This window comes from Equus asinus, chromosome 5 (genome assembly GCF_041296235.1).
Source record: "Equus asinus isolate D_3611 breed Donkey chromosome 5, EquAss-T2T_v2, whole genome shotgun sequence".
Classification (NCBI taxonomy): Eukaryota; Metazoa; Chordata; class Mammalia; order Perissodactyla; family Equidae; genus Equus; species Equus asinus.
Window position 1 is genome coordinate 113060897 of NC_091794.1, and position 14426 is coordinate 113075322.

Genomic DNA, 14426 nt, shown 5'->3' on the forward strand with positions numbered 1-14426 from the left:
GTACGTGCAGCAGAAGGAGGGCAGCCTGCAAGCAGTGGTGAAGGCGGGGAGAGGCGGCATGGGGTGGGCAGGGTCCTGGCAGCAGTGGGGAGTTGGCCCCCCAGCCTCTGCATCCAGGTGAGCCTGGCAGCTCTGTGACCCTTGACCCTATCTGCGCATCCTGCTGGAGGCCTGGGCAGAGGGCCGAGCCTTGGGGCAGGACCCTAGGTGCTCCTGGGTGGAGGGTGGTGTGTGCAGTCTTGGGCCCAGACTGGCACCTTCAGTGCACCATCTGGGGCTTGGACCCCTCACCCCAGGGCAACTCTTTGGGTTCCAGGGAGGAGGAAAGCAGTGGTCCTGCGCAGGGTCACCCAGATGAGAGGGTGTCGAGGTGGGGAAGGGGAGAAAGGGGCCACCGTCCCTGGGCATCGCTGTCCGCATTCATAGAGCTGGTCAGGCTTAGTCTGCCGCCCCCACTGTCCAAAGGTGGCCTAGAGCCCAGCTGACCCACATCCAGGCTCTGCAGCTCTTTGGCCACCTGCTCGGCTCGTCCCCAGGTCCTCCCCATTTGCAGCTCCTGGTCACACTGGAGCCTGGAAGCCCTGCTCCCTGACCACCCCACCCCCTGGGATGATGCTGCCAAGTCCTGCAGCCTAGTTCTTTACAGCCGGGGCCCAAAGGGGCAGCCTGGTGCCAGAGGGATCCATAGGGGGCGAGAAGCCTTCAAGCTGGAGATGGAGGTGGAGGTGGCAAGCCCTGGGCTGTGGTTTGGGCAGAGGGGCCAACGTCCTCCTCTGCCCTCAGACACGGCCTGTCCTTTGGGAAGTAGCTGGGCCCTGCACCCCTGGGCTGGAACAGCTGGACCTCAACGGTCACTGCAAGATAAACCTTGCCCATGGCGAGCCTCCTCCAGCATTCTGCCCCCACGGCCTGGGGCCACTGCAAACCCCTCAACAGGTTCCCCCAGCTGAGGGCACAATTTTGGTTCACACAGAGTCACTGTCATGCTCCCCTCAAGGTGGCTTGGAGTGGGGCCACCCTGAGAGGTGCACCACGGGGCCAGTGGGGCCACAATCTGGCCACCGCCCTGATCACAGCAGGGCACTGGGCCTGGCTGACCCTGTCCGTGGGAGCCAGCATCCCCAAAGCTCAGCAGACAGCAGAGCCCACACAGCTGCTCCTCAGATTGCAGCCTCTGTGTCTTCCGGTGTCATGACCTGCTCTGCTTTGGTGCCATGGAAAATGTGGACCCCTTAGTCACAGCTGCCTGTCAGATCTCCGATGACCGAGGGTTGTCAAGCTGTGGCCTGTCACCCCACGTCCGTGATGGCAGCAGAAGTGGGGAGGGGCCGGGGGGTGTTTGTGGGGCCTTGGTGGCCTCTGTTCTCCCCTCACCACATCTGAGAAGGCACTGCAGTGGCAGCCTGGCTGTGGGACCAGGAAACCAAGGGGGCATTGTGACTCCTCAAGCCCCTCCAGACCCCTGCATCTCTGCCCCTCTCACTGATGCCCTGTACATGGCCACACGGCTCAGCCTCCAGGACACAGCCCCTGAGCCCCTCTCACTGATGCCCTGTACATGGCCACACGGCTCAGCCTCCAGGACACAGCCCCCTGCATCTCTGCCCCTCTCACTGATGCCCTGTACATGGCCACACGGCTCAGCCTCCAGGACACAGCCCCCTGCATCTCTGCCCCTCTCACTGATGCCCTGTACATGGCCACACGGCTCAGCCTCCAGGACACAGCCCCTGCATCTCTGCCCCTCTCACTGATGCCCTGTACATGGCCACACGGCTCAGCCTCCAGGACACAGCCCCTGCATCTCTGCCCCTCTCACTGATGCCCTGTACATGGCCACACAGCTCAGCCTCCAGGACACAGCCCCCTGCATCTCTGCCCCTCTCACTGATGCCCTGTACATGGCCACACGGCTCAGCCTCCAGGACACAGCCCCCTGCATCTCTGCCCCTCTCACTGATGCCCTGTACATGGCCACACGGCTCAGCCTCCAGGACACAGCCCCTGAGCCCCTCTGTCCTGAGTCTGCCTCCACGTCCCTCTGTCCCAAGCCCCTCGAGGCCGCGGCTGGAGGAGAGCGCTCCAGGCACCAGGTGCGGCTCAGGCACCGGGAGAGGACACCACAGCCCAGCCGCAGCAACAGAGAAAGGAACCGGCGGCCAAAGGCTTTGTTTTATTTCATGCTGGGACTAAAGGCCCACGAACGTCCTTCTCCACCATTTCACCAGACAATGAGCACCGTCCACACCTGGGCTCCTCCTGCTCCCTGGTCCCAGTCCCACGGAGCAAAGTCCTAGAATCAGGGCTGTTTCTGAGCCAAATGCATAGCCCACTCAGGGCCCTGCGCCCACCTGGCCCAACCTCAGGGTCAGGCGGCTCTAGCGCTGGGAAGGAGGAGCTGGGCCGGGGTGTCTGCAGGGCAGGCATGTGGGAGAGCCCAGGCGGTGTCCGGGAGGGTGGGGACAGCGAGGGGCTTAGGGAGGCCGAGGCTTCCCTCTTGTTCTATGTGGTCTGTTGTCGTCCCCACTTTGAGACATGGAGCAGGCACACCCATCCAAGGGGCCTTTCTCCCCAGAGCCTCTGGGCAGCAGGACAAGTGAAGCCCCGCCCCCAGCCTCACATGGTGTAGGCTGTCCAGTAGATGACGTTGACGGCAGCGAAGGCCGCGGGGAACACAGCACGGGCGTAGATGTCAATGGTGTCCGCGTCAATGGGCTTGAAAAGTGCACGGAGGCCCCCCTGAGCCCCCGAGTGGGGCCCACCCTGCTTCTTGGTCTCCCCAGTCTCCACCTCCACCGACCTGTAGGAGCCCATGAGGTTCCCGGGCACACGGCACTGCCGGCGGGACACAGCCAGCTCCTGGGTGACACCCGCGGCCGAGAGGGAGAAGAGCACGATGGCGTTCTTCACATCCATCTGCCCAGGGAGGAGGAGGAGGAGGACGCAGGGCTGAGCGGCCAGCCCGCCTGCACAACGGGGACCCCCACCCAGGCCAGCAGCTCCATCCCTCGGCGAGCCCCGCTGTGACCCGCAGCAGGTGGGGGCTGAGGACCTGGGCCTGCTCTCCTGGAGCCCAGGCTGCAAGTGACATCCCCAGAGCAGCTGGTAGAAGCCCCCGGCTGGACCCAGGAACATGTGCCCCCACCACCCGGAGCCAGGCGTGCGCAGGGTGTGGGGCGCTGTCCTTGGTCCTGAACGTGAAAGAACCAGCCCTGCCAGCCTCACCTCGGCCCTCTGCTCTGTGACCTTGACCTTGGCCTTTTGCTTCTTCCGGTAGTCAGCATTGAAGTGGGCAAAGGCGTACTCCACCAGTGCGGCAAACACAAAGACATAGCAGATCCAGAAGTACACATCCAGCGCCTTGATGGCTGACGCCCGTGGGAGGGAGGAGCGAGCACTGACCATCAGCGTGGTCATGGTCAGCACCGTGGTGATGCCTGGCAGGAACAGGTGGCAACATTGCTGGAGCCCCTGCCATCTCACCACCCTCACCCCATCTCAGCCCAGGTGCAGGTCAGGCTCCTCTGACCAGGCCTGGCCTGGCTGGCCACAGGCCTGAGGGGCTGGAGGGCAAGGCCCGGGCTCATGACTAATGGGGTGGCGGTCCTGTTCCTGGGCTCCTGCCCTCCCACCAGCTCCCTCGGAGGACAGGCCAGGGCCCCATACCTAGAGACACCCTGGCGGGCACTGCGGCCTGGCTGATCCAGAAAGACACCCAGGACATGGCGACCAGGAGGATGGAGGGCATGTAGGACTGGATGATGTAGACGCCCCGGTTCCTCCGCAGGTGGAAGTGCAGGCTGAGCCGGGGGAACTGGCCGGCTGCAGGGGGACCGCCCCTGTCAGGACCCAGCACGTCCCTCGCCTGACCTGCCACACACCATGGCACTCGGGGGAAGAGGAGGGTTTGGCAGGCACTGAGGGCCACTGCCAGCTTCAGAAGAAGGATGACGCTAGACCCCTGCCTTCCCCACCTTTCCCACACAGCCTGACGGGTCAGGGGTCCTCGGGCCCTGGGCCTGGCCTTAGGAGAGAGGCCGGCCCTGCCACAGGGCCACCCAGAGGCAGGATTCTAACATTGCTGCACTGGCCCAGAGGGACCCTCCCACAGTGGGGTTGGCTCACCTCCTTCTCTCCCAGCCCTCCTCCATGCAGAGCCAAGCTCAAGGCAAGAGCCAGGCTGGGCTCACTGGCTCTGATGGTCAGGCAGCAGGGGTGGGGGAGGGGCAGGAGGGGCTAGGACGCACGGCAGCCCCAGGAGCCTTGTCCCCACCCCAGAGCCCCTGCAGTCCTGGGGCTCAGGGAGACCCCCACACCCTCAGGCACCCAACGTGGACTGCCGCTAGCCCCTGGGAAGCGATGAAGGACCGAGGAATAAGATGAAGAAAATCTGACCCATGTCTGCACTGTGGCATATCCTTAGTCCCTCGGTCGGGCCCAGCCTGTGCCCGTCAGTGATTTTCCAGCTGCATCCACACGGCCCTCAGAGCCTGCTAGTGGCTCTGTTAGAGCGCTAGAAAACCACAACCCGGGCTCACAGGAAGAGGCCACCAGAGGCCAAGTTACCCGACTTGAAGTTCATCAGCTCTGTGGTGAACCGGTAGCTGGTGATGGTGAACTGGGCCAGCTGCAGCTTGTCCAGACCGTGGATCTGCTCCTGGTTTTCTGACCAGTAGTAGACGATATCCTCTGACGAATAGCCATCTGCAGGAGAACCCACAGATGGGCAGCAGAGCCCGAACCCCCCAGCCCCCGGCAGCCCCTGGCAGGAGTGCCCTGCCCAAGCGGGGAGCCTAATACAGCAGAGAGAGGGGACAGTGCAGGAAGACCCAGCCAGGAGCAAGGAGGCCTGGGGCCACGGCCACACTTCAGGCAGGTGGTCAGGGACAGAAGTGCCGGGAAAAGTGCAGGTCACCATCACCAAGTGACCTGCAGGGGCTGCCATGCTGGCCCAGTGATGCAGATATATGTCTTGTCTGGACTGCAAGGGCCGGCCGGCCGACCCAGGCACGGCACCGCCCAGTGGGAGGAGGGCTATGCTGCTTAGACCTTCCGGTCCCTTCTCTTCCTGCCCAGGTCTCTCCCTCCATGGATGCCCCGTCCCAGGTGCCTCCCTGCCCCCAGGCCAGGCTGGCTGCACAGGCCCTGACAGTCTGAGTCCCACACCAGCCGTGGAGAAGCCAGCATGGCCGCCCAGAGCGCAGCCCCCACCCCGTCCCGGGCCCAGCCGGCACTCACAGCTCTCCAGGTGCAGCATGCACTCCTGCTCGTCCATGGGGTACTTGGCCAGGTCCATGTCACAGGCCACCGTGGAGGTGATTCTGCCCAGACAACACGCCAGTGAGATCCCCAGTGGGGAGGCCACCAGCCCTGATCCAGCAGCTCCCTTGCCCCCAACAAGTGGAGACGGCCCTGTGTCTGCCCAGAGGGGCTGCCTCGCAGGAGCGCCGGCCAAGCGGCCTCTCAAGCTTTGTGGGCAAGGTGCCCGCATCTGGGCGGAAACTGGAAACTCATCAGTGGAAACACATCTGAGGGTCTTTCTTCAGGAATCAAGAACTAGAAGGGCCGGCCCCGAGGCCAAGTGGTTAAGTTCGCGTGCTCTGCTTCGGTGGCCCAGGGTTTCACCGGTTCACATCCTGGGTGCGGACATGGCACTGCTCATCAGGCCATGCTGAGCCAGTGTCCCACACAGCACAACCAGGGGCACTCACAACGAGAACATACATCTATGTACCGGGGGGCTTTGGGGAGAAGAGGGAAAAAAAAGAAAAATTGGCAACAGATGTTAGCTCAGGGCCAATCCTTTAAAAAAAAAAAAGAATGAGAGTTCATTCACTCTCCTCACCCTTCAAAATGCCTGGCTTAGTCGGAGGTCCAGAAGGCATGCCCCCCGGGACGACCCCCAGGCGTTCCTGCTGAACATGCAGCGCAGGAAAAGGCCCCCATTGCCAAGTGTTCTGATCTTTCAAGAGAATTTAGATTCTTCTATAAATCTCCTGAGTTTTAAAATCTTGGCAATTAATTCCATTTTTAAAAGGCACTTGTCAGAAAACACGTGTTTAAGCAAATAGACGCACATGTATGCTCATAGCAGCATGACTCACAAAAGCCAAAAGGTGGAAACAGCCCAGGTGTCTGTGGATGGGCGAGTGGACACGCAAACTGGGCCATCCATGCAGCAAGGGTTCCCCAGCCACAGAAAGGAATGAAGCCCTGATGAACGTTACAGCACGGATGAAGCTCAAAAACGCTATGCCAAGTGAAAGACGGCAGACACAAAAGGTCACATAGCATAAGATTCATTTTGTACGACATGTGCAGAATAGGCAAATCCATAGAGACAGGAAGCAAGTTGGTGGTTTCAGGGGCTGGGGAAGGGGCACTGCGGAGTGACTGCTTGATGGGATGGGGTCTCCCTTTGGGGGGACGAAAATACCCTGGAACTAGATAAAGGTAATGTTTGCATAACATTGTGAATGTGCTAAATGCCACTGGATTGTTTACTTTATTTTTTATTATTATTATTTTTTTAGATTTTATTTTTTTTCCTTTCTCTCCCCAAAGCCCCCCGGTACATAGTTGTATATTCTTAGTTGTGGGTCCTTCTAGTTGTGGCATGTGGGACGCCACCTCAGCGTGATTCATTGAGTGGTGCCATGTCCGCACCCAGGATTCGAACCGACAAAACGCTGGGCCACCTTCAATGGAGCGCACGAACTTAACCTCTCGGCCACGGGGCCGGCCCCTGAATTGTTCACTTTAAAATGGTTAATTTTACAATGTGTGAATTTCACCCCAATTTAAAAAACAAAAGGCACCATGTTGGCCAAAAAACTACTTGACATTTTATAAGCAGCTGCTGTTTTCAGGAATAACTAGCCCGCCCAGCTCCCAGCAGAGCGTCCTGGGTTTTCCCTGCAGCGGGCTGGTGGGCGGGTCCCGGGTCTTACCGGATGCTGTAGAGGATCACCCCATCGGGCTGCAGCCGGATCAGCTTGTTCTCCACCGTCACGTCATGGAACCAGGCGGACTTGGCGTTCACAATGAAGGTGTCTGGGAGCCACAGTTTGTCCACGAAGCGGCTGTCCAGGCCCAGGGTCTCGTTGGTGTGGTTGTAGGACAGCCTGCTGTCCCGCCAGCTCTGGTGCAGAAACACCGTCATGGTGTACTCCTGCGGGGGAAGGTGGGAGGGGCCCTGGCCATCAGCCTGCTCCTCTCCTGGGGACACATGGCCGAGAGGTGGGGTGGAGGTGGGCCAGCACCTACCATGTTCACCTCCGAGATGTGGTCGATACTGGCCACCTCGATGGCGAGTGCCACATTCACAGGGGGGCCTATGAGGAAAGAGCAGGACACGAGTCCGGTGGGGCTGAGTGAGGCCAGGCCCCAGCACCCCTGGCCACTTGGCCAGACCAGACTCTCCACCCAGCGACAGCCCAGGCAGGCAGGAGGGGGAGGACAGCCAGGGGTTCGCAGGGAGGACCATCTTGGTGCAAGTCTGCCATGAGGCCTGAGAAGATCCACCATCATGGCCGTCTCCCTGGGGGGCTGGTACTTGAGGTCTGATGCACCCGCAGGGGAGCCCACCCAGAGTCAAGCGGGCTCACACCCACAGCTGGACCCAGCGGCCTGTCCCTACCCTTGCTGGCCACTCTCACCTCCAATGCCGGGCCGGAAGTTCCGGGCATAGCCCTCCATCAGGCCGTCCAGGTTAGGGAGCCAGGATATCTCCAGGTTGGAGCCAACATAGTCCCCAATGTCATTCATTGCTCTGGAAATGCAGGCCCACTGGTCACAGGCAGGGCTCCAGGCACAGAGCCTGGGGTGGACAGGGAGGACCATGCGAGGGCCCCTCCAGGCTGGACCTGGTCAGTCCCAGGAACTCACCCTCGAAACAGGGAGCCCCAGAGGGTGCAGGGCCCAGGATTCCTCGGTCTTTTCCATCCGCATCTCTGCTCAGCTTCCGCCCCACCCACCCGGCCTCAAGGGAGGCTGTCTGGGTCAGGCAGAGTCCCCAGCCCGAGCCAAGCCCCCAGGCTTCCTCCACAGCCAGCCCATAGAGGGTGGCCTGCGCCAGAGTCCCCATCCCTGGGGTCCTGCATCCAATAGGCCTAGGAGGACCTCGACAAGGGCATATGGTCACCCTTTCAGCCTCTGAGGGCAAAGTGTCCTACAAGAGGTAACTCAGGAGAAAAGACGTGTGACCAGGAGGTTGAGGGCCGTGGTGGGTGAAGGGGGCAGATAAGGTCCCAAACCCAGGACCCAGGGCCAGGACGAGGGGCCATGGGGAGGCTGCAGGTTGGCCTCCTGCTCTCTGTCCTTTCCCAGGCAGGCCCCAGAGATCCCCAAATTGCCATGTGCTTCTGGGGCTTAGCCTGACCCCAGAGCAGTGGGGCCATGCCCACTGGCAATGGGCCAATCTCACTGACAGCCTGTGCTGGTCACATTTGTCCCTGGCAGGGCCACAAAGGATGTCCCACAGGTGGCAGGCGTCTTGTGGCCCTCAGACCCCAGACTGCCAGAAGCACTGAGCTCCCCAGCAGCTTCACCTGCCCACCCCTTCTTCTGCTCACCTGTCCTGGGATGAACAGTGTCCCCCAAAATTCATGTCTACTCAGAACCTCAGAATGGGACGTTATTTGGAAATAGGGTCCTTGCAGATGTAATTAGTTAACATGAGGTCATTCTGGATTAGGGTTGGCCCTAAATCCAATGACTGATGTCCTTATAAGAAGAAAAAACAGAGACACGCAGGGAGAAGGCCATGTGACAGCAGAGGCAGCAACTGGAGTAATGTGTCTACAAGCTAAGGACTCCGGCCGCACCAGGAGCTGAGAGGCCTGGAGCCGACTCTCCCTCAGAGCCTCAGAGGGATCTGGCCCTGCCCACACCTTTGTCTCAGAGTTCCGGCCACCAGAATTATAAGAAAATAAATCTCCCTAGTTTTAAGACCCCCGGTTTGTGGTCACTTGTTGCAGGAGCCCCAGGAAACTCAGAACCCTCCCTCCTGCAGCTCCCGGTGGGGAGGGGCATTTCCCCTCAATCTGAGCACAGGGAACGAGGAAGGCACTCAAAGATAACCCTCCTGTTACTCTCTGAATCACACCTATTCCCTGGGGAGCAACTTGGGCCAAGGCCTCCAAGTCACCCTGGGCCCCAAGCCTGGCCAGAGCCTGCGGGGGAGACACCGGGGCTAGGACCTGGATGAAGGGGCTGCTGGGACCCTGAGGCCATGGCTCACTCTCCCTGGAGACAGATCCCCAAAGCCAGCCATGGCCACGTGCCCAGGTGCCCCACTCTGGGTCCTCGTGGCCACCTTGAGGAGACCACCGTCCCTTTGAGGCTCCCACCACACAGCTGGCCACTGTCCGCTCCCAGCGGTGGGAGCCACACCCCAGGCTCCCCTTGGCCTCCTGCACCCTCAGGGACTGTCTCCCATCCAGCTGCAGTCTGGCACATGGCTCCCGCTCCCATTGCGCCTGTCAGTACAGCCAAGTGGAGGCCCCGTCCAGCCCCTTCACCAGCACCCCATGGGCCCACTGCAGCCCATGACCCCGTCTCTCCAGCTCTGGCCTCCTCTGGATCCCTGCTCCTCCAGAGCCAAGCGAGGCTTCCTCTGAGCCTCTATCTCCAGGCTTCCCCCTCCAGACCCCCCCTCTGCTTCAGCAAGCCCCTCACCTGTCCCCAGGCCTGTGGCAATTGTTCCCTGACTCCCGCCCTCTCCAGTGTCCCCTCTTCTAGATACCCCCTCCAGTCCCTCCACCGTCTGACCCCCATTTCCTCATGCTGAGTCCCCCCACCCCCACTGAACCCTCCATCCCCTCTCCTAGTCCTGCCTTGAGATACAGCCCCATGCCCCCTCTGGGGTCAGGACACCATGACCAGGACAGTCATGGCCCAGGCCCACGTGGAGGTCAGAGTCTGTGAGGGGGACAAAGCAAGTGGCTTTAAGTGTGATGAGAGTTACAGAAAGGGGAGGTCAGGACCCCCTCTGGTTGAGGGGGGAGGGTGGGGGACAGCCTCCCTGAGAAAGTGACATTGGAGCCCAAAGGCAGAGAACTGTGGACCATGGCAGAGAAGAGAGGGGAGGCGAGCGAGGGTTCCGTGCCATGGGGCGTGGAGGGGGAGCGGGAGGCGTCGTGGCGAAGAGCAGAGAGGGATGGACCTCAGAACTCCTCCAGGGTCAAGGAGTGGACGTGGGGCCCTGGACAAGGGGCTGCATTAGATTCTCAGAACAGGATTCTGGTGAAGGAACGGGACGTGTCACGGGGGAATCAAGCAAATGAATCTGGGCTGTCACAGGGGTTGGGGTGATGCTGGGCTGGACCAGACGGAACGGTGCGGGGAGGGAGGCAAACACACCTGAGGTAGGAAGGGGCCTGGCCCACTGGGGTGACGCCCCGGGACCTGGGGTTTCTGGCTGGAGCAGCGGGGGGTGGGAGGGGGCAGAATGAGCTCTGCTGCTCAGTCTGCCGGCCTGAACGCCTGCCTCACGCGCTGGACAGTCCAGTGGGTTCCAGAAGCCCTCGAGGGCTGCTGGGTTGGGGCAGCACCAGCAAGGGAGGGTCCAGACCCGTCGAATGTCTCCCACACTCTTGAAGATGGTTGAATTTGAACCAGGAGTTCTGTAGCTAAGGAAACCTGCAAACCCAGATCTGTGCCCAGGGCCACCTCGGCCAGGGCGGGGAGAGGGCAGGCACCTTGGTAACAAAGTGTAAGAAGGAATTAAACTGAGTCCTGGCCCCAAGTGAAGCACGATTAAAAATGCAAATGGAGGTCACCCTGAAGGTCAGGTGTAAAGGGATTCAAACGAGGCTTTATTTTTGGACGCACCCAGCTGCCATTTGCTGCAGCAGCAGGCCTGCCTGGAACGAGGTCGTTAGGAGACACTGCCCTTCCCTGGCCTCAGGGTGGTGGCACAGGCGGTCACACCTTCCCTCCGCCCTGGTCCCAAGCGCACTCGGGGGCACGAGGGCAGGGCCTGCGTTAAGCCTCTCACCATGAAGCTTGCCTGGAAGCGGCAGGATACCAGCAGAATCTTAGCCTGTGTCATGGCTAACAGACACCCCCCCCCCGTGTCACCTCTCACCTGGGACAGGGGTCAGTTGTTTTTCCAGCTGCAAAGAGACGGGGAGGGCCAGAGGGCCAGGGAGGATGCACTACATGCCCGTCTGGGTTTGGGAGGGCTCTGCTCTCCTCCTTCGGTTCAGGCAGAGTTAACAGGGTGGGTAGGGTACACTCTCCACGTGGGGGGAGCTCAGCTTGGGGTAAGAATGTAGTGACTGACCAGCATCTTGGGAGAGAACTTCAGACTCATCTGTCAGCCTTGGAACCCAGCGATGGCCTAGGCGTGGGGTTCCTTTGGGTAGACGAACAGAAGTTCTGACTCCCAAGGCAAAGCAGCCACCCTGAAAACACTGGCAGCTTCCACCTGGGACTGCTCTTGGGTCATCAAGCCTCCCTCCCTCTCTTGGCCCCATTGAGAAACAAGCCCACCCTTGTCACTTATCTGTGCCCCTGGGCACAGAAAGGGAAGGTGGGCGTAGCTGAGCGAGGCAGTGGGGCCCTCCCCCCTCCGAGCATCCTTCCACAGTGCCCACGGATCCCTGGCAGCTCTGCTTTTAGAGCAACACCAGCCACGCTGGCACCTCAGTTACCAAGGCGAAGAGGAACACCACGACGATCGCGCCGTGAGCTGGCGAGGCAGGAGCTGCGGGCACAGCTTCTCCAGGGAGATGGAGGTGCCAGCAGCCCGGGGAGGGCCACCCACTTGGGTGTGCAGCTGGCAAGCTTGGGTTCCTGCTGTGTGAGCAGATCTTCAGACTCAGAGAATGCATGGCTTTGACCCAACCCACAAATGCTGCACAGCGCAGTCCCTTCTTACCCCACTGAGCCATTCCCACCAGGAACCCCTGGGCTCCAGACTGAGCAGAGGCAGCCAGAACAGGCACTCCTCTTAGTCCCACTGTCCTCCCATACCGCTACAAGGATGAGAGCGAGGGAAGGGAGGATGCTGTCCTCCTGGTTTCCAGAGTGAAGGGACACTGAAGCTAATGGGAGAAGAGGCCCCGAATGGACAGCACTGTGATGTCTGTAGGCCGCCCACCAAGGCTTGCAAAGCCCAGAGGCTCTCTTCTCAGCCAGGGCTCTCAGCCTTCCTGCACAGGCAAACAGGCCCATCCCTCACCCAACACCCCAAGCCAGATGGGGGTCTGAGTCCAGAATGTTTCAGATTCTAGGAAGGTGATATGGTGCACACGGACTTAGAGGGGGGTCTGGAGAATTTCCCAGCAGGAAATAGATAAATACGCCCCAAAAGTAGGATGAATAAATACAAAACGAGCCTCATGTCAGAGCAGAACAGGCTTCGCTACCAAACGAGTCTTGGTGTCAAACTTGGGCTAAGACTTTGGGGTTCAGAGCGGCATGGATTTCAGAATCTCAGCTATGCGGCTGTCGGCCTGGGCCAGAAACTGATCCCGGGCGTCCAGCATGTGCGTCTACAGCCTCACCTCAGTGCTTTGGCCTCCCTGGTACCATGAAGTAGGAAAAGGAGAAAGGACAGAGGCCATGGGGCTTGCAAAGAGAGCTAAGCTCTCCCGAGGACAGGGGCCGCCTCCACACTGCCTGTGATCTTGGGCGCGACGGCCATGTCTGCGGCTGGACCCAGGCCTTCCTGGCTCTGCCCCCCTCCACTCTGACAAGGAAACCCTGACCCCCGCCCCCCCCCACACACCCCTGAGTGTTGCATGCTGCCTGAGTGCCTACAGCTGAAACACAGGCTGATGTTCCGCCCCTTCCAGTTTCCAAAGTCTGCACATCAGTTGGTGCACCATGAAGTCCACAACGCTGGGGGGCCTTTTTTTTTTTTTTTTGAGGAAGATTAGCCCTGAGCTAACTGCTGCCAATCCACCTCTTTTCACTGAGGAAGACTGGCCCTGAGCTAACATCCGTGCCCATCTTCCTCTACTTTATATGTGGGATGCCTACCATAGCATGGTGTGCCAAGCGGTGCCATGTCCACACCCAGGATCCAAACCAGCGAACCCCGGGCCGCCAAAGCGGAATGTGCGCACTTAACTGCTGTGCCACCGGGCCGGTGGGGGGCCGTTTTTGCTCTTGTTTTTCTGCAGCCCTTGCCCTGAGTTGATTTTCAAAAAGGCCCCTCACTACTCCACGGAACGTGGCCAGAGACCCAGAGCCCACTTCAAGTCCCCTTGAGAAAACGAGCTGGGACCATGTTGGTCCCTGGAAGCCAAAGGGAAGGAGGCTCAGCCCAAGGAGCCCTTTCTTCTTTGCCTCTTCCTTTACTGGGGAGACAGCCTCCCCGCACACACAGGTAGGAAGAAATCACCAGTCTTTCCTCTGCCCTGGTCACCTGGCTCCCTTCTACCTGCACACTTGAGTTCAGTCGAGAGCATTTGAAATGGCCCCTAAAAGGAGAGCCCAGAGCATCCTGGGTGCGCGCTCTTCCATAACCATACTCAGCCCTTACGACGTGCCTTCTTGTCCACCAAGACCTGCTAAGGGCCGCAGAAGCCGGTGTAGCCCTGCTCCCCTACGAAGGGGACAGCCACCTGCCTGTGTTCTCAGGACCCATCCCTCCTGCCTGTTTGCAGCTTGTGCCACGCTGAGCGTCCAGCCCCCACCTGGAAGGGCACCAGCCAGCCAGGGACCGGCCAAGTGCTGGCTGGGGCCGAGGAACCGGAGCTCACCACGCGAGCCCGGGTACCGGGGAGAATGGGGGGGCGGCCCCGACGACCTCGTCCACCCGGGTGGCGCCGGTTCAGCACCGAGACGGCGGACAGCACCCAGGCGACGGCGCGGCGGGAGAGGACGGCCCGCGGGGGAGACGCAGTCGGGGGCGCCCCGGGAGAGCTGGGGCGACCGGGGGTCCGCGCCGCGCTCCATCCCGGCAGCCGGGTCTCTGCCGGCGCGGGGCTCCCCACCCAGGGCGACCCCCGGCGCAGCGCGGACGCGGCCTCGCTCACCTGGCGCCGCGGTGCTGGCGCGCGCAGAGCAGCAGGAGCGGGGGCAGCAGCCAGGCCAGCGCGTCCATGGCCTCGGCGGGCTCTGCGCTGGGCCGGGGGAGGCGTCGGGGTCCGGCCGGCCGGGGCGCTCGTGAAGTTGCTTCGCCCGCGGCCGCGGCGGCGGCACAGGCGGGGCGGGAGCGAGAGGCGCGCGGCGCGGACGCGGGGGCGGACAGAGCGCGGAGCCGGGAGCCCGCCCCGCCCCGATCCCGCCCGCTCCCCCACCCCCGGCCGCCCCGCCCGCCCCACTCCTGAGCCGGGCCGACTTCTCCTGCCCCGAGCCACGCAGCAACCCCACCCCCCACCCCCCGCCACGGCTCCCCGTGCCCCTCTCCCCGCGCTCCCGGGCCGGACCGAGTCTGGCCCTCCCCACGCCACCACTGCTGCCCTCGCCGG

General features: G+C 61.4%; 1 protein-coding gene across 6 annotated transcripts in view; it reads right to left on the minus strand.

Annotated features, from left to right (window-relative positions):
* Nucleotides 1-1956: 1956 nt before the first annotated feature.
* The window catches only part of GABRD (gamma-aminobutyric acid type A receptor subunit delta), a 28562-nt gene continuing 16092 nt past the window's right edge, over nt 1957-14426 (minus strand). The window contains exons 1-9 of one of the 6 annotated variants that reach the window (XM_070511316.1): nt 13992-14222; nt 7659-7819; nt 7267-7334; nt 6951-7141; nt 5239-5321; nt 4567-4704; nt 3667-3822; nt 3226-3437; nt 1957-2916 (exon numbers count right to left, since the gene is read on the minus strand). In XM_070511316.1, the coding sequence (XP_070367417.1) occupies nt 2617-2916; nt 3226-3437; nt 3667-3822; nt 4567-4704; nt 5239-5321; nt 6951-7141; nt 7267-7334; nt 7659-7819; nt 13992-14059 (1377 nt within the window). In that variant the 5' untranslated portion in view covers nt 14060-14222 and the 3' untranslated portion in view covers nt 1957-2616. Of the gene's footprint in view, nt 2917-3225; nt 3438-3666; nt 3823-4566; nt 4705-5238; nt 5322-6950; nt 7172-7266; nt 7335-7658; nt 7820-13991; nt 14231-14426 lie in introns of those variants that run through there. The other 5 variants (XM_070511315.1, XM_014863119.3, XM_014863118.3 and 2 more) reach the window with 5 other exon arrangements.